Source organism: Dipodomys spectabilis, unplaced genomic scaffold (genome assembly GCF_019054845.1).
Source record: "Dipodomys spectabilis isolate Male_0828 unplaced genomic scaffold, ASM1905484v1 ptg000297l, whole genome shotgun sequence".
NCBI classification, from domain to species: Eukaryota; Metazoa; Chordata; class Mammalia; order Rodentia; family Heteromyidae; genus Dipodomys; species Dipodomys spectabilis.
In genome coordinates, this window is record NW_024870974.1 from 6,361,785 (window position 1) to 6,384,343 (window position 22,559).

The 22,559-nt window shown below is 36.6% G+C and overlaps 1 protein-coding gene across 2 annotated transcripts in view; it reads right to left on the reverse strand.

Annotated features, from left to right (window-relative positions):
• Bank1 (B cell scaffold protein with ankyrin repeats 1) overlaps positions 1 to 22,559 on the reverse strand; it is a 169,189-nt gene that overhangs the window by 113,175 nt on the left and 33,455 nt on the right. For both annotated transcript variants that reach the window (XM_042701580.1, XM_042701579.1), the window contains exons 3-5: positions 20,519 to 20,670; positions 12,705 to 12,843; positions 5,448 to 5,587 (exon numbers count right to left, since the gene is read on the reverse strand). In XM_042701580.1, coding sequence (XP_042557514.1) covers positions 5,448 to 5,587; positions 12,705 to 12,843; positions 20,519 to 20,670 — 431 coding nt within the window. The remainder of the gene's footprint in view (positions 1 to 5,447; positions 5,588 to 12,704; positions 12,844 to 20,518; positions 20,671 to 22,559) is intronic.

Here is a 22,559-nt window from a genome sequence, read left to right on the forward strand (position 1 = left end):
TTTTCTCTAATTATCATAGCAGTAATAATGATCTTAATGAAACGACTTTAACTATATTTGACCTGTGCTTTGTTTTTATGGATTGTTTTGAAATGTTTCTTATGACAGGGATCTGAGCCCTCTAGAGAACTAGTCACTAAAAACAGAGCCTTACTTATTTATTCATTTATTAAGGTTTTTAAAAACCTATTAGTGCTCTGTCATCTGAGCCACACCCCAGTCCTTTTGTTTTGGGGTTTTCTTCTGTTCTTTTCTTTTCTTTTTGTGCCATTCTTAGTGCTTGAACTCAGGGAATGGGCACTGTCCCTGAGCTTTTATGCTTATAGCTAGTGCTCTACCACCTGAGCCACAACTCCACTTCCTGCTTTTTGCTGATTAATGGAGTTTCATTTCTGGGCTGGCTTTGAGATGTAATCCTGAGTAGCTGGGATTATAAGCATAAATCACTAAAGCCCAGCTTGTTTTAGTTTGTTTTTCAGGAAAGAGTCATGCTTTTGACCAGGACCAGCCTCTGACCACAATCCTTTTGTAGCTGCCTCTTGATTATTTGGGGTTACAGGCATGCATCACCATGCCTAGTCAGAACCTCCTCTCAACTGAGGTCAGTTAAAGAGTGTTCACATTGACATCCTCCGAAAGGATGAGCAAAGTGTATAGGTTTTATTGTTTTAAGGAATGTTCCTTCTATTCCTATTTTCTCCAGAGCTTTTTAACATGAATGAATGTTGTATCTTGTCAAAAGCCTTTTCTGCATCAATGGAGATAATCATGAGGTTCTTGACCTTGAATTTGTTGTTGGTACCTTGATTTACTCCAACTGCAATTCACTTCACAATATTAAACACTTTGCAGGCAGCAAATCAAAGATTGAATCAAACAAAACATCTAACTTGAAGATGAGAATAGCATTTCAATATCTCTAATGTAAAATATGTAATTTGATAATTACAACACAGACAACTGTTTTTGTTTTTTTATATTTTATATTTATATTTTTTAAACTTTGTTTCATTGTTATTACAAATGTGAAGTACAGAGGAGTTACAGTTTTATGTTGGTAATAAGTACTTTTCTTTTTGGACAATGTCACCCCTTCCCTTGCTCTCTCCCAGTTTTTCCCTCACATCCCTACCCATAAGTAACTTTTTCAATTAATAGATAATATAACTTGGAAGAACTATTTGATATATTTCAAGAACTATTTGATTTCTTTTCTTTCTTCTCTGAAACTATTTTAATGAATAGCATATTAATACTTTGATTAATAATTGCAATATTGTTTAATCATTTTGACCTATTTTTGCTCTGTACTGTATATAATTGTTCCTATCAAAAATTAACTTTATTGTTATCCCAAGAGACTTCTGTAAACACATGGAAGTATCAAAGGTTTTAATCATCTCAGTTGCACAGGAATTACTAGTATTTCTAACTGCACTACTTGAATTCTAATTATTATTCCACACTGGGCTTTGGGATGATACATCTTTCTTATATTCTTTAAGTGATACTTTGGAAATTGTACCTTCATAAAGCTGTGTTTTGGGAGTTTTATATTTATCCCAAAACATGAAATGATGTAGGAAGTGATTAGATAATTAAGATAGTTGAGGTAAAGTATTCTAAACCCTAAGAGCTATCATTAAAAACAAAATAGGATCCAGTTGGTCATTAACATTTTTTGTTCAAATTCACAGGACAGCCATATTTGCTTTATGCTCAATAGCTTTTAAATGATGATAGAACATCTCTTATGATACGCTATAAGAATACTAGTAGCAAATAAAATACATAAATTTCTCATGATCAAGTCTTTCTTCAAGTTTGTACTATGTTTTGTTATTATATGCATAATAGACTTTAAATGATTATTAAAAAGGATCTTGTTCCTAATTTGGGATTGCTGAGTTCATATTTACAATTAAAACTTGCTGGAACACAGTATAGTTTTGTTTGTTGTTATTGTTGTTTTTCTTGTGTGTTGTGCACGTACCGGGGCTTGAACTCAGGCCTTAGGTGCTGTCCTTTGACTTTTATCACTCAAAGTTGGTGGTATACCACTTGAGCCACACTTCTGGCTTTTTGGTGGTTCATTGGAGATAAGAGCCTCACGGGCTTTTCTGACTAGCCTGGGTGCAGTGATTCTTCATATCTAGGATTGGAGGTATGAGCTATCAACACCCAGCTGAGCATATAGATTTTATAATGAATCATTTCAGCTAAGTAGGAAGGACATTGCAAGCACTCATACATTCAAGTATTGTAGCTATGTGTTTCTACAAATGCGCAGAATTAAGGTAAATGAAGTGGCAATATAGTAGTGTTGAATAAAGGTAGACCAGTTGCAAAATATCCAAAGTTTCCAGTTTAGTGACAGAGCAGGTCATAGAACAAACACTTATTCTTGTATTTTGTGTTCTGAAGTGGACTTTGACAATGCAAGAGTAAAGTCAAACGCAAATGCTAAAATCAAGTAATATAAACAGAAAAATAAATGGATGTCCACAAGGAAGATCATAGTGTGGACTGGGACACTTCCATGAGATCAAGCAACCCTAACATTCATCAAGACAATGTCTGCTTTTCACTGCATAATAAGTTCACAGATAAGCTGGACACTAATAGTTGATGTCTGTAATCCTAGCTACACAGGAGGCTGAGATCTGGGGATCACGGTTAAAAACAACAACAACAACAAACCAACCTGGGCAGGAAAATCTGTGAGGCTCATCTCCAATTAACTATGAAAAACATTCCAAAGTGGAGCTGTGGCTCAAGTGGTAGAGTACTAGCCTTGAGAACTAAAGCTCAGGACGGTGTGTCCACGACCTGAGTTCAAGCCCCAGAACTGCCAGATAACTTGTGGTGGTTCCAGATATCAGTAGATTTAGACGATAGCTTGTAGAATAATCCAAGTTCACCTAGGCAATGAACTGATGTGGTTCTCCCCTTCTTCCCAGCCTGTGATGGATGACTTGGTCTGATTTCATAGCTGTGCATGGGTTTGTTTGTTTTGATTTCCCTTAGCACTTCTAGGACCATGATGACAACAGTAAAACTTGTAGATCTATCTTAAATGACATACATGATATCTAATCTCTAGCTTTTCTCCTTTCCTCCTCTTGGTGCTGGGTTTTCCATAATTCTACCTGTCATTAGTCAGACCTCAAGCTTCCAATAACTCTATGCTGATGGTACAACCCTCAAGTGTGGGATGCCCATAATGTCTTCCAAGGCCTCCAGAGCTGGGTGGGAAGATGAAAATCCCTTCTAGAATGCAGCCACAGCTCTTCCTCGCTTCTCATCTCAAATGATGAAAATACGCCAGTTAACTGAAATCTATGCAGACAATTTTCATCTACCAAAAGCTGAACAAGAAATTATGACCTCCATTTTATTGCATTCTGAAGCTTTGTCCAGGATTCATGCATTCAATTTGAGTTTCATTATATATAAAGATTCCCACAAGAGAAAAATTTAACACAAAAATTTATTTGGGGAATACTTTACTTCTGCACTGACTGAATACTATAATTCTGCACTGACTGATACAGCACAATATATTTATTAATGGAATTTTAAAGTAGAAGACATGGTAGAGCTGCCAAAAGAAAATGAAGCAATCTGTAATTTAGCCTATTCCTTTTGTATTTGGTTCATTTTTACAATGTAGATATTTGTCTTTTGTCCTTAGAATTCTCCAGTTTGACCAAATGGATTTTACTCACTGTCCATTTCTAAGACATCATCTTTGTTTTTCTTTTTTTGGGGGGGGCGGGCGGAGTCTGGTCGTGGGGCCTGAACTCTGGGCCTGGGAGCTGTCTCTCAGCTCTTCAGCTCAAGGCTAGCATTCTACCACTTGAGCCACGGCACTACTTCCAGCTTTTTTCTTTTTGCTTATGTGATGCTGAGGAATCGAACACAGGAATCGAACAGGCACGCAAGGCAAGTACTCTACCACTGAGCCACCTTCCCAGCCCATCTTTGTTTTTCTTTTTGCTTTAAATATATTGTTCATAAAAGACAACCCTAAGGTAAAAATGTATCACAATAGTCCAGGAATGTTGATGGCTATAATCCTAGCTACTCAGGAGGCAGAGAAAATATCACATGAAATAAATAACAAGCCTCCAATTCCAAATTAGTTTAAATATATTAGGTTCATGAAAAACTTATCTCCCTGTCAAAAATTTGTTCCAAATCTTGTGGAGCATTTTATGGTAACTGAAAAATCAGTCCTTTCCTTTCCTTTCCTTCCTTCTTTCCTACCTACCTTCCTTCCTTCCTTCTCTCTCTCCCTCCCTTCCTTCCTCACTCTGCTCTTTTTTCTTTCTTTCTTTCTTTTTTTCTTTTTTCCTTCCTTCTTTTTCTTCTTTCCTCCCTTCCTTTCTTTCCTCCCTCTCTCCTTTCTTTCCTTCCTTCCTTCCCTCTTTCCCTTCTAATACCTTGCTAACTGAGCAATTAAAATTATAATTATAATTATCGAGTCAAAACCATGGAGGAGTGGCTCAAGTGGTAGGGTTGCAACTTTCAGCGAGGAAGCGAAGTAAAGCCTTGAGTTCAAGCTCCAGTACTGGCTCAGAATCAAAGAAACAATTATTTTACTTTATGAAGTTGATGGAATACATAAATTCCATTTTAAGCAAGTTTTTTTTTTCCCTCAACACTGGGTCAATAGCAATAAAACAGAATTCAGAAGTGAAGATAATAGCTTATAATTCTCCAAGACGTAACGAGTACTTGCTAAAATCAGGACATTTTCATGAAAAAGTACCAAACAGGCTCTTCCAGATCAGCAATGCTTCACAAAGCCACTGTTAAGGAGCAGGACTTGGTCACATGAGAGGAGCAAATAGAACTTGGCTGGCCCCTTTGCGTATCTCTCATGAAATTTCAGTCTTTCTAGAATTCCTAAAACACACTGCTCACAATAGCAGCACTGATCATTGAAGTAAGGAAAAATAAACATACACTGAGCTTAGAAATATACCCATGGAAACAACAATTGCTAGATAAATACCACATGCTTCTGTTAGATCATACTTTGTGTGCCTGACTTCAGAACCTCAAAGCATCAGAAAGATGACCTGATTTTTGGTGGTGTTGTTCTGTGGTATACATATCTAGGTTAAGATGAAATTCATTTGCCAACAGGTCTTGTTGATTCCTCCCTCCTCTGTGAGGCCTCTGTAATGGCTTTAAAATGAACCATCCTGACAGCCATGTTGTGACAGACAAGCTGTTTCCTGCTGATATCATCAGCGGTGACTTCACCTAGGCAAATCAGTCTGCTTGCTTAGATGTTGGCTTTTTCCTTCCCTATTGATTACTAGTAATTTGTCCTTATTCAATTAGCATTCAAGCTTGACCCCAGAGCAGAAATTCACTTATCTATCCAGAGCTCTTTAGCTTATGTTATAGTTAACTTTACAGAAATATCAACTTACCTGGCACAAACTGTCCCCTAAGCTGGCCATGGACAATGGGCATTCCTTAGTCTTTGCTGTTGTATAGTATTTAATTTCTGTTGTGGCCTTTATGTTCCCGTCACAATAGACTTTGACAATGACTGAGCCAGCTGGGAAATCTTATAAAACACAAACAAGAGTGAGAAGCTGAGTATAGAATGCACATAGAACTTTGGAGAATACAAAGAAATCTTTTAAGAATTCATAACATATTTAATAATTCATAGCATTTCAAATGTTTGGATTTGGGTGATCTTAATAAGTTAGAAACTACAAAATAGACTAAAAATTTGAATGTAATTTATAAAGTTAAAAAATAAAAATCATGTTAAAAGTATAATAGAAGTAAAGTATGAAATCCTTCTGCATTCGAGTATCTTTTTCAGTAGTGGTCTATAATAATCTTTACATGATCTAGAGTTTAGAAAAGTGCAGCCATATATTGAAAGTTGGGTATTGTTTCAATCCTATGAAATAAATAGTTTGAAAAACTAGAGCTGATTGAAATCCTCAAACTTGTATTCAATTGGTTAGAATAGAAAGCTGAGGAAAAGTAGAGTTCAATGCTCTAAATCTTAAGAATGCTGTAAGCCAAGTACCTGTGAGTCATATCTGAAATGTTAGCTACTCAGGAGGCTAAGATCCAAAGATTTCTGTTCAAAGCTACCCCTGACAGAAGAGTCTGAGAGACACTCATTGCCAATTAATGGGTAAAAATGCTGGAACTGGAGATGTGGCTCAAGTGGTAGATCATCGACCATTATTGAATAAGCAAGCTAGCATAAGGCCCTGAGTTCTAGCCTAGATACTGGCCAAAACAAGACAAAACAAAAAACATATATACTACATATATTTATCTCAAACCTCTGTAAGTAAATTGTTCAAAGTGAAAACTGTATTGTGAATTCTGCTATCACATACCAACAGAGTTCAAAGCTATATAAAAATTGGGGCTTTTCAGCCGGGCGCTGGTGGCTCACGCCTGTAATCCTAGCTACTCAGGAGGCTGAGATCTGAGGATCGCGGTTCAAAGCCAGCCCGGGCAGGAGAGACCATGAGACTCCTATCTCCAATAAACCACCGGAAAACCGGAAGTGGCGCTGTAGCTCAAGTGGTAGAGCGCTGGCCTTGAGCTGAAGAGCTGAGGGACAGCGCCCAGGCCCAGAGTTCAAGCCCCACGACCGACAAAAAAAAAAATTGGGGCTTTTCTATCAAAGAATAACAACATACAGTCATTTCAATAAAACATGTATGTAGTGGTGCAACAAAAGGAAACAAAATGTTGATCTGTAGGACAAAACTTAAAGTTTTCACTTTTCTGCGAAGCATGGTGGTACACTCCTGTAATACTAGCACTTTTAAAGTGAACATAGGTATATCAGTGTCCCAGGCCTATCCAGGAAGAAGAAAAAAACGTTATACTCCATCTGAAACAAACAAAAATAAACAGTGTGGCTCAAGTGCCAAGCTAGAGTCCATAAAATCAAGCCACAGTTTGAAGAAGTATCTTGGAGACCCCCCACCCCCAAGAAAGGAAAAATACTCTGTCACAAAGATCCATTTTTTCTGTAAAACTGTTACTCAAACATCTGGATATGGAGTAAATCCAACTAAAGCTTCAGCTTTAGTATTGCTTTATCTCATGAAAAAGTGACTGGACTGCTAATAACTTTGTTCATGGAAATTTACAAACAACAAAATCCATCTCAAGTTTAACTAGACCAAGGAGCTAAAATAGCCACCTCCCAAATTAATCTTAATTAATAATATTTTCCCAGTGTCAGGGCTTGTTCGCTGGGTTCACATTTACCTGACTTGGACTCAACTACTTAAGCCAGGCTTCCATCCAGCCTTTCAGGGGGTAATTGGAGATGGAGTCTCACTGACTTTTCTATGCTCACTGGCTTTGAACCACAATCCTCCATGCCTCAGTATTCTGAGTGGCTAAGATTACTGGCATGAACCACCAATACCTGGCATTTTTCCATATCCTTAACTTCTAATTTGTATTATAAAAAAGAAGTATGTGGAAAAGTAAAATACTTATCCACCCAAAAGAGTATTGTCCAATGGAGAATGAAAGAGAGACATAAATGAAACCTCAAAGTTGTGAACGCTATGTCATGAGCTAAAGCTGTATTCACATGGAACTCAGGGCCTGGATTCTCTGGAGCCATATAATTGACTTCAGAAAGGTGGGAGGGAATGGGGGAGGGTGGCGTGTGCCCATGCTTCTACTGGGACTTGAACTTAGGGCTGAGTTCTGTCCTTTATATATTGTTGCTCAAAGCTTGGGCTATACCACTTGAGACACACCTCTACTTCTGTCTCTTTTTTTTTGGTTAACTAGAGATAACAGTCTCACAGGTTTCTCCCTGTTTGATTTTGAATCATGATCCTCAGTTCTCAGCCACCTGAGTAGCTTGGACTACAGGTGTAAGCCACTGGTGCCTGGAAAATATGATTTTTAATATAAAATTTTCATTTTATTGTGGTAAGTCCAAAAGAGAGTTTGAAAGAAAAATAGTTATGTTGTTTCTTATAAAAAAATATTAGCAGTTTTATCATAAGGAGTTAACCTCCTGAAAGAGTCAAGCCATGAATCATAAGAGACATATGGTGAGAAGATTGGCTTGGCAATTTTGGCATAAAAATATTTAAACTATTCTAATTTCTTTAGGATCTAGTACAAAAATGAACCAATTAATTTCTCAAATATTGAGTCACTAATTGAATTGAATCTTTAGCAAAGGATCTACAAATACTGATGTTTTTAGAGAAATTCTCCCAAAGAAATGTCCTTTGAAGTATTTGCTTTGTGTATTTTCATATTTGCTGAGTGGTTTAAGAAAAGCAAAGCTTAATTATTTTTCTCACTAATAAAAGAGGACGTCGAAGTAGCCATTGGGTTGGGATGTCCTTGAACTTCTGGAATGTAATTCTACTTTTACATGGGATCACCATGACTGTAGGTCATTGCTTTTCAGTAAAAGTAAAATCCAATTGAAGTCGAAAATAAATATAGCAAAATTAAAAGAAAAGCAATGACAAAGAAATTCTGCTTAAATTTCAAATCTCAAATGGGAAAGATGGTATCTCAAGATGATAACTATGTCCTTTCTTTCTAATTTGTGCTATTTATGCCCTTTCTCCTTTCCCCATAATATAACTGTTCTGACCTTACAGATGAGGTACAGACAGAAGTAATTGGTGGAAAATATCATCTAAAAATATTTATGACAAGTAAGAACATTTCACTAATTTCACGAAAGAAGATATTTCACAAATCCAGTCAGTTAATAGATTTTTTTGCTACGTGTGTTTGCAGTCTGAGAACATGAGTCTCCTTTTCTGTTTTGGTTGCTGCTGTTTTTGGTGACAAAGTCACCAAATTCTCCATCCTTCTGTCAGCCTCCCAGTGTCTGGGATTACAGGCATGTGCCACCCTACCCAGCAACATGATTCTGTTTACAATTAAATGCATGTAGGTTCAAACTTGTAGTCATGCCTAAAAATGATACGTAGAATCATAAATTGATATCAGAAATCTATTTCTCCATTGTGGCTGCTATCCTAAACAGGTTCATCATAATATTTGGCATATCCCAAAGTATCTTTCATGTTTTTTTTTTTTCATGGAGTTTGAAGTTAAACTTACATTAAACCAGAGTGTAATTTCTTAATTAATAAAGTTCTATGTTTTTGTTGATTCATTATGAATTTCTTTTAACTTTTAATTGGCTGCTTCCCTGCTGTGTTGTTTGTTCTCTGGCTGTGCTGCAAGTATCAGAGGAATTACTCCCTTCCAGCTAGAAATTAATATTTCTCATTGAAGACTTCATATATGTTTTTATTGGCTTAGCAATAAAGGGAAGTAGAATAGCTTGAAATTTCCTTAGCCTCAGGTCCTGGCTAGAGACAAGCCTTGGATGTCATTAGGAGGTATGCCTCCTAGAAAATGAAATAAATACAGTGTATAAAGTTCATGAGCTGAGAGAAAGAGGATATGATAAAACTAAACAATATTTTCTTAAGTGGAAATCTCAGGTGACGACACAGAAGTTAGGCAGAAGAGAGAGAGGGCACCTAGAAAAAAAGCATTTTAGGGTTTCCTCTCTAGTCTGGTCAGCCTGATTGTACTTAAATATTTTCCTTACTTTGTTTCCAGTTTGAAATATCTAGCATTGGTGTAATTTTTTATGGAAAAATCAAACATAATGAGTCAACTCCTTCAATATAAAAAGGTCAAAAGCTATGTAGATTTGACCAGATAAGATGATGTTAAGCAAAATGAGTCCCAAGATAGGGCCACAAGTGGTTTTTTTTTCCTTCTTGCTATTGTTTCTAACGTATTTATAACGTACCATGTGATTCTTTTGTTTCTTTGTATGTTCCTTCCCCACAGGATAACCCCTGTTTTCACTGTATTTGATGTCGGTGGGTGCCCTGCATCTTGTATATACACTTCTCTAATTTGGGGAGGGGAGGGGAAAAAATAAAATGCTTAAATAGGGATACAGGTTGACCCATTGTAACAACGAGATGTCCAAGACATTATGTTGAACTTTACAATTTAGTTGGGGGGGGGTGTAGTTGTAGAGGTGGGAGGGAAGGGATGTTAGGGAAAAAACAAAGGAGGAGGCAACAATGCTTGATAAGAAATGTGCTCATTACCTTGCTCATGTAACTGTAACCCCTCTGTACAGTATTTTTTACAATGAAAAAGTATAAAACTAAAAAGGATAATTCAAGTCATCAGGTAATATCTGTTTTCTCTGCCTTATAAGTTTTTCTCTTTGATTTTAGTTTGCTATATTTTGAATACAGTATACAGAAATTATTTTTAACTGTTTATCTTGCTATGAGCTATAGCAAAAATGAATCTGTGTTTTAATGTCTATCATTAATATTTGGATATTTCTTGGACTTTGTATTTTCATCCTTCCTGTATTCCAATCACATGCTGTTATGCTTTTTGAAATTGTCCCATATTTTACAAGTGTCCTGTCGTTTTGCATATTCATTTTGCATCTGGGTTTGGGGGATTTTTATTGGCCTATCTTCAAATCCAGTAGTTCTTTTCTTACCTATGTCCAATCTACCGAGATTCCTTTCCATTTCTGATGCACTAAAGCTTGTAATGTTATCACACCCAGGTTTTGCAGTTATTTTAGCTACAAGCCACTATTACTCTAAGAAAAGAAGGCTACACCGGTGTAACCACGAGGTCTCCATGAGGCCTGAAGATGGGAGGCAATCTGAAGATATGGAATTCTATCTCAGTGTTTAGTATCTCTTGGCTGTGATGCCACAAGAATTGCTGCTGAGGTATTGGTGCACCTACCCCATCCTCCTGCCCACCCTAAATGGGTCAGGAAGGCAAAGGGAGAGGCGGCCCTTCCCCCTGGAATGAAACTGTCCTAAGGATTTTTCCCAGATCTTTCCTATGGGGAATATACTGAGAGAATTTCATCAGGACTATCATTGCTGATCCAGACAGAGGCCCCAGAGACTCTTTTCACATTTCCACGGTGTGAACCTTGTGTGATTCCTAAAAGGAAATCTTCCAGAAACTCTGGGGGCTTCTTAACACTTCCACCCCAGGAATATCATACATGCAATCCACTTGTGGATTTTTTTCTGTTGTTGAGTTTTCTGAATCATACATCTTCTGGATGACTTTCCTATGGGATGCATAGTTTGCAGATAGTTTCTCTCCTTTTGTAGGGTGCCTATTCACTCTGTTGACCCTTTCTCTTTGCTGCACACTATCTTTATAGCTTACTATAATCCCACTAAGTTTTTGCCCTTGTTGTCTGTGTTTGGGGGATCTTACTCAAGAAACCTTTGTCTAGTAGTGTTTGCAACTTTCTTCTAGAAACTTTGTGGTACCAAGAACATTGACATGTTTTATTCTTTGTACTACTCTAACCCATTAGGAACGCTGAACTAAATATTTTAAGTAATGGGAATAATTTTATTTGACATCTTTATCCGTTACTTGAGAAATATTATTTTTAAGTACTTCTTAATTTGCAATATTGGTTTTTCTGTAGTGATTTATTCTAACAAACTTTATTTTAAACTAGCTGGAACTAGTGGGAAATTATTATTCATTAAATCATTTAAGAAAGTGACACAAGAAGGGAAACTACAGGCGAGGGAGAAGGGAAAAGAGAAAGTGTTTTCTCCCATCCCATTTCTGCATATGCTGTCCATGACAAAAAGCAGTGTCTGCAATGGTTTTATGTCTTTGAATAGCATGCCTTCTCTTTATAATCCAACTGTAACCTAAGCTATACAAGGAAATTGCTAGGGAGAACATGTGTTCTGTGTAACACAAACAGAGGTCTGTAAAGATCTTTTGACAGGGCATTTATAATACCTTAAAAATAAACAAGAACTCAGACTATCTTTATTATATTCTCCAATTCTGAATACTAGCATATTTTACATTTTCAAATTCAAAGTAAGATTAATTGAGTGTCTTTTTACTTCAAAACATTTTATGAACCTCAAATTTATGAGGTTTTGTAAGGTAATATCATTCTTTGATTATGAAAAGATACTATAAGAAAACAAGTAATCCTAAATTTTATTATAATCAGTTTTAGAATTTGATACCTTGAATTTTTTGTACTATTATTGTAGCACATGTACTTATCCATCTGGAATTTAGCATCTAATACAATTGATCACGTTGTAAGAAATTGATAGTTAAATGATGAGCTTCACAAATGAAATAAGGAACTTATAGAAAAAATCATATGTAGAAATGGCATTATGATTAGAATAATGAAAGAGTTATGCCTTTCAGAACGCTTGAGGTGGGGGGAAAGGGAAGGATAACAGAAAGGTTTTTAACTGAAATTCTAGTTTAAACTTGCCGATCCTAATGTTAAAATAAAGGAAATAAATTTAATTCCGTATTTGATGGCTAATGTGTATTAAAGTACTCGCTACAGACATTTTCAAACTCATGATGCTACTCACTGCCATTTCACTACAGAGTATTCAGACTAGTTTTCTATAACTTAAACAAGTTAGTTTTGTATAATTTACACTTTTGAAAATCTGGATTAATAATAACAAAGTTGAGCGTGTGAAAATTCACACAGGAAACACCTGCAGAACAATATTAGTTTCTGTTAGGAAGTGAAACCATTTATCATAAAGTTAATGAAAGGAACCTGCCCGAATGATGTTTTACACTTATTAACGCATAAAAATCCTTACCCAAAGCTTTCATACTCCAAACTTTCTTATTCCAACGTGTTGGCTGTTTTATAATGCGCTTATAATTTGACATAAATTCAATCTCCAGAGTTTCACCAATTACTTCGTCTCTCAGCAGAATGAATATCTCACCAGGATTCTGTAAGGTAAAAATGCAACCCAATGAAGCATTGAAAGAACAAAGCTCAGTCAAAGAACTCTTTCCACCTCCTAATGATTAAGTTGATACCCTGTTGTTAAATATTATTTGTATTCCAACCATAATCAGAAATGGAATATTTAAATGTGATTTTCGCTAAATTTTAAACATTAATCTAGTGTCTATCAAATGTTTTTTTTCTTCTCCAAAACCACATTTTGCAAGTGAAAAAGCAGAGAGAAAGCTCCTCCTCTTCCTTTTCCTGTATGGGCCTCGCTATCCTAGAGTGAACATTTTTTTCCCAGATCATCAGAACATCAGAATTAAACCATTATGTTTCCCCAAATCTTAGCTTTCACTTTCATACACTTTAATTTCTTTGTGTTTGGTTTCTTTGAGAAGACTTAATGAGGTTAAGATCTCGCATATTTCAAATATAATAAAATTTTGAAATGTCAAATAGTTTTATATTTTATGTAATAGGCATTCTCTCATCATTTATATATGAGTCCCTGCAAAGGTTTTTAAACTGACTAACCGTTATAATTCTAAAAGTTTCCAGATTTAATTCAGTTGAAAAAGTCAAATCTATGTACATAAAGTAAAAGACTAACTGAAGACCTCATTTGGGCAGGGAAAAAAAAGGAAACTAACAGAAAAGAAGACAGAAGAGATAAAGAAGATTAGAATAATATACAGAAAAGAAAGAATAAGTGTTTATCCAGTGTCAGTTTTATAGGAATTATGGTAAGAACTTTTTCTATAAATACATTTCCTTTAATCTGCACTGAAAAACACACCCACTCCCCCACCCACACCCACACCCACACACACCCAACACACCCCAACATACACTCAAATGCCCCAAACCAAAATGGAGGAAGTTGTTACTTTTATTTTTTTAGCAATAGGGTAATTAACATTTAGAATTACAATCTGACAGAGTGCTTACAACTACCTAGCTTCAGATCTACACTATTCTTTACATCATGCATTTCAAGTTTTTTTAGGGGGGGAAAGACATTTTTACAATGACCTTTGATCTGGGCGAGATTACCTCTCAAAGGTATCTTTCAGTCATGCTAAGTTTTAGGCTCACACTAAATAAACAAGAACCTGATTTATATGCTCTCATAAAATCATGTGCATCAGTCATTGTTTGAAATTCTCCTTTTTAAATGTTACCTCTTTACACACAAATCACACCCCAGTAAAACTCCAATCTTAATGGTTTGTACCCAAGTGTTTCTACAAATAATAGGTCAAAGTTACCACAACTTTTTAGCTGACACACAAATCTACCAATGTTCTAAATCCTCAATATTTGTCCATAGGCTTGGAATTAACTTTCTCTTAACCAGTCAAACACACACCAAACATCCTATTTCAAAGTAAATGCTTGCATTCTATAATAATAGAATAGGCCCTTGGCCCACACATAGGTTTTGGAAGGTGAGAACTTTAGGCTGTCTATGCCTTGTACCTGCAGCTTCCTTTTTTCAGGACCTCCTTTCTAGCCCAGATCTTCTGAGCTTTGTAGTTTCTCTGCCATCTCATTTTTAATAGCTAGCTGCCATAGTATGACTTCCCGCTTCTCTTTGGACTAGATTCCTTCCGAATCTCCCCTTCAAAGTTCTTTAGAGTTCTTTTCCACGCTTACCTCATTTATTATTTAACTTTGACTTAGCTCTCTCCAAAGTCGGTAAGCACAGGTGTTCTTTCCACATGTTTTATTCACAACCAACTCATTTTTATTCATGAGTGTTAAACATGGGCTACTTTTTATGCAGCAGATTCCCTCCTTAATAGAGGACAGGACTCCACCTTTCAACCATTTCCAGAGAAAAGTTCTAGACAAAAGACAAGCCCACTGGCCACCTCAAATGACACATTGCTAAATTTCCATTTGTACACAGGGCTGGCTTTATGGCCTATGACCTACATAGTCACACAGGACTCATGTTTAGAAAGTTCTGCCCTGTCCCTGTCTAAACTTGCTAAACTATTTGAACATTAAGACTTGGTTATTATTTTGCACTGCCAAGTAGGTAGATGGTTCTGTTTCTACATAATGTTGCTATTCGATTGTTTGTTTTGTTGTTGCCAGTCGTAGGGCTTGAACTCTGGGCTGGGCACTGTTCCTGAACTTCTTTTGCTCAAGGCTAGCACTCACAACTTGAGCCACAGCACCACTTCAGGCTTTTTCTGTGTATGCAGTACTGAGAAGTCAAGCCCCGGGCTTCATGGATGCTAGGCAAGCACTCTACCACTAAGACACCTGCCCAGCCCAATGTTGTTACTTTATTAAGTTCCTTTTCTCTCTCCCTACCTGTCCATGTTTAGGCTCTTCATCCAAGTCCAACTCAGGTTTCCCTGGTTCTATGTAACTTCGAATTAAGAGCCTTCATCAAACTGTTACTAATCCCCTTTACTTTGTTGGGTCTACTTATCTGTGCCTTGCCTTCCCAAATAGATTTTTTTTTAATATCCTGAAGATACTTATATTTTCTTCTTCTATGGTGACACCTTGTGTGGATTATTTGCATAAGAGATACTGTGTCTATATATCCTATATCTCTTCCCTGCAGGCAGCCCCAGCCCTATGAGGAAGACTTGTTTTTAATTATTAGGCTAAATTTAACTCAAGGCGCAAGTATTAGGCCATTCGAATGGTCACGCATTCCATTTTATATTAGCTGTGAAGCTGTCTAAAAATTCAGAAAGAATGAGTTACAATGATTATCATTTCCAAACACAGAAATATATCACCTTGGTCATGGACCTGGAGATTTAAACAAAAAGGCTCAAATTTGGTGTAATATAATATGCAAAGTGGGAAATGTCAGTTCTGTCAGGATTGCTGTCTTAAGGCCTAATGAGAACAGAAGTGGTAGGGGATTTGGATCCAGTGGATGGCGTTAGTTTACTTATGACTTTACTTATGACTTAGTTAACTTATGACCAAGTTCATTTTTTCATATGTTCATGACTACTTTAACAGGCACTGGATTCACAAGCATGGGTGCATTGGACTTAGCAAGCCAGGTTCCAATAGTTTATTTTGGTCTAGCCCATGACAGCGAAGCAAGAGTTTGGCTATCATTTTGGTTACAAATTTGGCTGCCAATTCATAATTTTAGAATCACTTGGAAAGCTTTGCTCAGGATACAATGGACTGTTTATATCTGAACTTCTGGAGGTAAGAAAACAGTCACTATGGCTCTTTTAAAAAATTGCCCTTAACTACCAAAATACCATTGTAACGATGAGATGTACAAGACACTATGTTGAAAACAAACTTTACAACTTCAATGGGGGGATGGGGAGGGGAGAGTTGGGGAGGTGGGGAGGGAAGAGATGGTAGGAGGGGGTAACAATGCTCAATAGGAAATGTACTCATTACCTTACTCATGAAACTGTAATGCCTCTGTATAGTATCTTTACAAGAAAAATATATAAAAAATTGCCCTTGTCTCTAAACGTGCCCAACTACTTTGAGAACTACCTTATTAGAGGAGGGAGGGAAGTCTTGGCCTCCATCATCCTCATTCCAAATAGAGAGCACATTACATTATAGGCATTACTATATACCTTTTACTGTAATTTCAATGAAATCACAAGTTCAGGCTTTAAATTCAGGTTAGATACCTGATGGTTTGAGGTTAGAAGAAATCAAGTAGTGCTGATAACTTGTGTACATTATTTTAAACTGAATGCAGAGATTGGAAGGTAAGAAGATAATTCCTGAAATTCTTATGGTCCTTAAGAGGCACATCCTTTTAAGTATTCTCAAGACACTCTAAATTTGTTGATTATACAATAATGGTCTGTGACATGACTGATGAAATTAAGGCCTTAACTGGGGGAAATGCCATAGTCACAGGTTCAGCTAGAAAAAGGAATTTAACAAAATTAGTATATACCCATTCTAGTAAAACCACCTCAAAGGCCTGCTGCTTATACTAAGTTTGTTTAAGAACTCAACAGCTGATTGAATTATTTTTTTAAAAAATATTTCAGTCTTATCATTAATATAGCCACAATGGAAGACTGAATTAAACATAAAAATAAATAGGTTGAATATATTAAAGGATGTCAAGGACTTTGGGGGAAGAAAAAGCTGAGATTGCCGTGGGAAATTTCATCTAAAGGAAAAGGAAACGTGATATAATAAACATCTGTCTACACATACAACCCAAGATAAAGAAATAAGCTCATTCTTAGATGGGATAAGGTAGCATTCTTCCCTAGCATGCAGAGGCCCTGGACACTTAAAGCAAGTAAACAAACAAATAAATACATTGATGTATTTGTAAATACACGTGGTAATGCTTGCTTGGAATGCCAGTACTGTAGAGGTTGAATGAAGGAGATTGTGAGTCCAGGGCCAGCCAGGACTCTGTAGTGGTAGAGAGCAAATTTATAATACTTCCAAGAAGTGTGCCTGCCATAGGAAACATTTGAAGAACATCCGCCCCACCAACTGTGGGTAAAAATGATTTTAAAACAAAGATACACTTCTCTAATTGGGGGAGGGGAAGGGAGAAAACAAAATGCTTAAATAGGGATACAGGTTGACCCATTGTAACAATGAGATACACAAGACACTATGTGGAAAAATGAACTTTACAAGTTAGGCAGGGGTGGGGGGAGTGTCGTTGCGGAGGTGGGAAGAAGTGATGGTAGGGCAAAAACCAAGGAGGAGGTAACGATGCTTGATAGGAAAGGTACTCATTACCTTGCTCACGTAACTGCAACCCCTCTGTACAGTAATTTACAATAAAAAATGTATAAAAAAGAATGACTAAAATCACCCTTAAGGTCTAGCAAGTGATTGACTATCGGACCTCAGACAATTGCAGCTCAGTCTCTTCTGAGGACGGAAAGCTTGACATCATTGTTGTGTGGGGTTGATTTACTATTCGGAGACAACTTGTCTGCATGTATGAAACCATGACTGATCTGATGCATATAAGAAAGGAGATGCTACCAAATAATAGAACCAGTTCAGTTCTAGTTTAGGTATTTGTCTAATGGGAGAATGAATTTTCCCAGTTATATAAAGTCGCATGAACATGCTTTGACTATTGGATCCATTGAGCAGACATACAGTTCATCATCTGTTACCCTATAGCACAAAATCAAAAGGAATACTAGTAAAACAAATGTCCTGGCTAATGGACAAAGATCTTGTGATCAATACTACACTAGACCCACGTGTGCCAAATCTAGAGAAAGTTACTGTGAAGAAGCCACCTTAAGAAGTAAATTTGAGCTGAAAATTCATGTAGGTATTTCTCAAAGAGACACAAAATAACTTACATAAATAGAGAACTGGAAGCCTGTCTTCATTAGTACATGGAAAGAATATTGAGAGGAAAAAAATTTTTATGATGTTTTAACATGGCACAAGATTTTCAAGTTGTAAGAAATGGAAACTCTGTTGGAAGGAAAGGCCGCTGGGAAAGCGTACAAGGCAGAGACACAATAATCCCCAGCTCTAGGGTTACAGCAAGGATACCCACTAACTCACTCACTTCGTAATGTAGCAATGCTGCTGGGGCAGAAACGGAGGAAGAGACCTGCTCTGCTCTGGGAGGCAGGTCTCCACACCCAGCAACTACACAGCAGAGCAAGGGAGAGAGTCTAAGAGAAAAGCCAGAGGGAATCAAAGTCATTCCCTACTCAGATGAGGAATGAAGACGATACCTTACCCCCTATGACGACTTAATAGTCATGCTCAAGTCAGCACGCTGGAAATGTAGGACTACAAAGAGAAATTAGTAAGTTGGAAAGATGCATGCTTCAAATCAGATCTTCAGACTAACAGGAGCAGAAATTAAAAGTTGTGCTGGGAAGTTTTGATTATCCCTTCCTAGGAGAGGACTCAGGAGGCTTAAGTAGTCTCTGTTCACTTACCCATTGGAAGACTTTCTCAGAAATGAGTTCAAGTTCTAAGGCAATGGGGTGAAGTAAACAGACATGGTCCACGGAAGTCTGAAATGTAGTTTTCATACAGAGGGACACAAATGCTCTTTTCTGTGTTGTTTGGCAATCATATGGCTTCAAATTACTGAGACAGCAAGATTTTGCCTGAAATATCTACTTTGCGTTCAAAGGATAAGTTTTTAAAAAAAAATTTGTAGGCTCTTTCAACTTTTAGGAATTTTTTTAAGCGTGATACCCAAATGGGACTTAATACTGAAATCATTTAACTTTAGGAAGCCTTAAAGAATTATATCCATATCATTATGTAGCCATTTACATAAGATAAAGGACAGAGAGCCCTCATTTTGGGGCCTTGATTTCTTTGTGTGAAGGGTTTTATAGTGCTCAAATTTTACTGTCATGGAGTCTTTTTAAAGCAGCTATTTAGACTTATTGCATAACTCCTAGGAGCTATTTTTAGTTTCAGAGTTATTATTTTTTCCCCTCTGCTTTGATTTCAACTACTGAAGAACAGTTCCCATTTATTTTAGTATAGTTCTTTTCTGTTTCTCACCTTATTTCTGACTCCATCCATGCCACCAGCTTTGGTTCCTCTTCTCCCTTAAGTCCCCAGGCTTTTAAGTATGTCATGCCTTTTCTTTGTCTGATCATCCATGTCCCTTTCCTCACACTGTGTAGTTCAAGCTCTTGGGGTTTCTGAGCGTATGTTTAATTAGTGTGTGTGCTTCTCACCCTGGAACCCACGTTGCTTACTTTAGAAATGCTTCTGCTCTGACATGTGGATCCGGTGGAGATGAGGAAATTAAACTTTGCCCAACTCCATAGAATGTTTAGCTTCATTCACCACATGGCCAGAGCACCCACATCCATCAGCTAGCGTCAAATGCACACACCTGCTTCTAAGATGAACGCCTTCATGTATCTGCCATCAGGCTACTATACTTTTGGCTGTTTCCACTCAAGGGCTGTGCTGACAAATGCTCAGCATCTTTTTGTTTGTCAGAAGATTACCCAGCCAGAGTCAGGTCAAGCTCTACCAGCCGATTATTTTACTGGGTCATTACTAGGAAGGTTTAGGAGGAAGAGATGTCAAGAATGATATGTTTTTGTATAGTCACTTTAGAAAGAAATCTTCCAAACTTTACTCTTATCCCCTGAAGGACAAGGTCTCTAATTCTTAGGATGTTTCTACCCTAATGATGTCAATCTTCAATATATGCTTACAATTGAAAAATTGGTGGACATGAAAATGAGTATTTTAAAAAGTTCTCTTCAGTGATATATTTTCCTTTTGGAAAAAAAGAAAATTCTTAATCTATTTAATATGAAGTTAACTTTCTTTTAGGTAGCTTAATGTAGCATGTATATACTATCTGTTTTGTAAAATGTCAAATAACAAAATGTCAAATGATACCTTTGAAAACTGATATATAGAGATATATAGCATGTGTATAAAATATACAGATATAGCTGTATAGATACATATATAATATATGATATCTGTTTTGAAAAGTGTCAAATAATATTTGATAAGCTTAACCTTTTATATCATTTCCAATATTCAGTTAGTCAATAAATATGGACTAAATGCCTATTAATTGCCAAGTATTGATCTAGAGCCTGGAGGCAAAGCCATAAGCAAAATATACCAAGTTCTAGGCACGCTTTAAGATGTTTTAATACTAGAACAGCATGGCAACTTAGACAACAGGCTGTCAATACCAACCTCACATTGGATTTCATTAGGAAGCACCAGTGCCAGAGGACCGGTACTTGTTGAAACCTCTGAATCTTTCCTTTCCTTTCTCTCATGGTTTTCCCCAGAATGTTGCATTCTTAGGTGTGCTTGAGTGTTGACCTCAAGGTAGCCTTCGGATTCTAGAAAAATGCAAATACAGGAGAGAACGCATTATTTCCTCTACAATTATAAAGACTACTGATAATCGATAGATTTGAGTACAAATAGAACAATATGAACCAAGTGTAGGACTAGAAAAATGCAAATACAGGAGAGAACGCATTATTTCCTCTACAATTATAAAGACTACTGATAATTGATAGATTTGAGTACAAATGGAACAATATGAACTAAGTGTAGGACTAGAAAAATGCAAATACAGGAGAGAACGCATTATTTCCTCTACAATTATAAAGACTACTGATAATCGATAGATTTGAGTACAAATGGAACAATGTGAACTAAGTGTAAGACAGCTGAAATAAGTGAACACATGCTGGTGATTAAAATTTAGTAATTCAAATAAGGTTTCAGTTTAACTAGTATTGTAACATTTATAACTCAAATACAACAATTACATAAAAAAGTTCTGCTGTGACTTAAATGTTTTCAAACTACTCCAGTCATCATTTATGAAACAATAAGTCTGTATAGAATAAAACAATGTTTTTTTTTCTAAGCTAGGGTGATTATAAAGAAAAGTTATGTTAGTATAAATCTAATTAATTAAGTTAGAGCAATTGTTACCTTTTACTTATATTTCAAGTTTTTGAAAACATAACTGTGGAACTGTCATTAAATGCCATAGAAATACTATTTGAATTGTTTATAAAAACGCTAATGTATTCTATAAAAGTATTCTATATGAAATAAGTTGGATTCATTCGTCCTAGTATTACCGGGATATAACTATAGAGTATCTGGTTGCGTTGTTTGGCATTTAGTAATTTAGCATTTAGCCAGTAAAATGTTTTCCTCTATTAAAAATGTACTAGGTAATGTTTTTTTTAATGTTTTTTATTGTAAAAAAAATAGAGAAGGGTTACAGTTACATAAGTAAGGTAATGAGTACATTTCCTATCGAGCATTGTTACCTCCAAAAAATGTATAAGGTAATGAACACATTTTAGTTATTATTCCATGTCTGAAAACCCGAAGTGTTACATTAGGGAACAAAAACAATGTGGGTGAAATCTGGGTTGGCAGAACAAGGATTGAGCATGGTGGCACACAACTTTAATCTCAGTGACAAGGGATGCATAGATTGAGGATCTTGGTTTGTGGCCAGTACCATGTAAAAACAGGAGACTATCTGAAAGGTATCAAGAATAAAAAAAGAGCTGGGGGTATAGCTCAAATAGTAGAGTACCTAAGTAATGGGTGAGAGGTTTTGTGTTCTAACTCCACTGTCACCAACACAAAGCCAAAATAAAGCACTAAGAAAATCACAATCACAAGTTCTTAAGCTACCTAGAAGTATCCCTGACATCCCCAAATAACAGAATTATAGTATAAGAAATGGACTAGGACAATTAGAAACTGGCCTGGTAAGATGTAAGACCAGGAGCCATCCTTGTACTTATAAAGAGAAACTGTTGCTACCTTATGGACCATCAACACCTTTACAAAGCACTATCCAATATTCCAGCTACAAGGAACACTATTACAGTGTCAAGCTTCTGTGGCCCACTTTGCTTCAAGAAGCCTTGTTCCAGTCACAACTACTCCTGCCTAAACCACCCACATACACAGTCCCCAGATGACCTTATCTGCAGCAGCTCCACAGGTGCCAATACCTGGCTGTTCAAACCTTGAAATAGTAGACCTCAATTAGGTCAGGCAGAAGAAGAGAATCCCCTCTAGAGACCCAGCAAAAAGCTTATGATTGACAGAAATGTAGCTGTGTTTGTGCAAGACCTGCAATTGTTACTTATGTGAGGCCTATGATTGGTGGAACTGGAAGCCATGGTAGAATTACAACTTGAGGGCTGGGAAGGTGGCTCAGTGGTAGAGTGCTTGCCTTGCATGC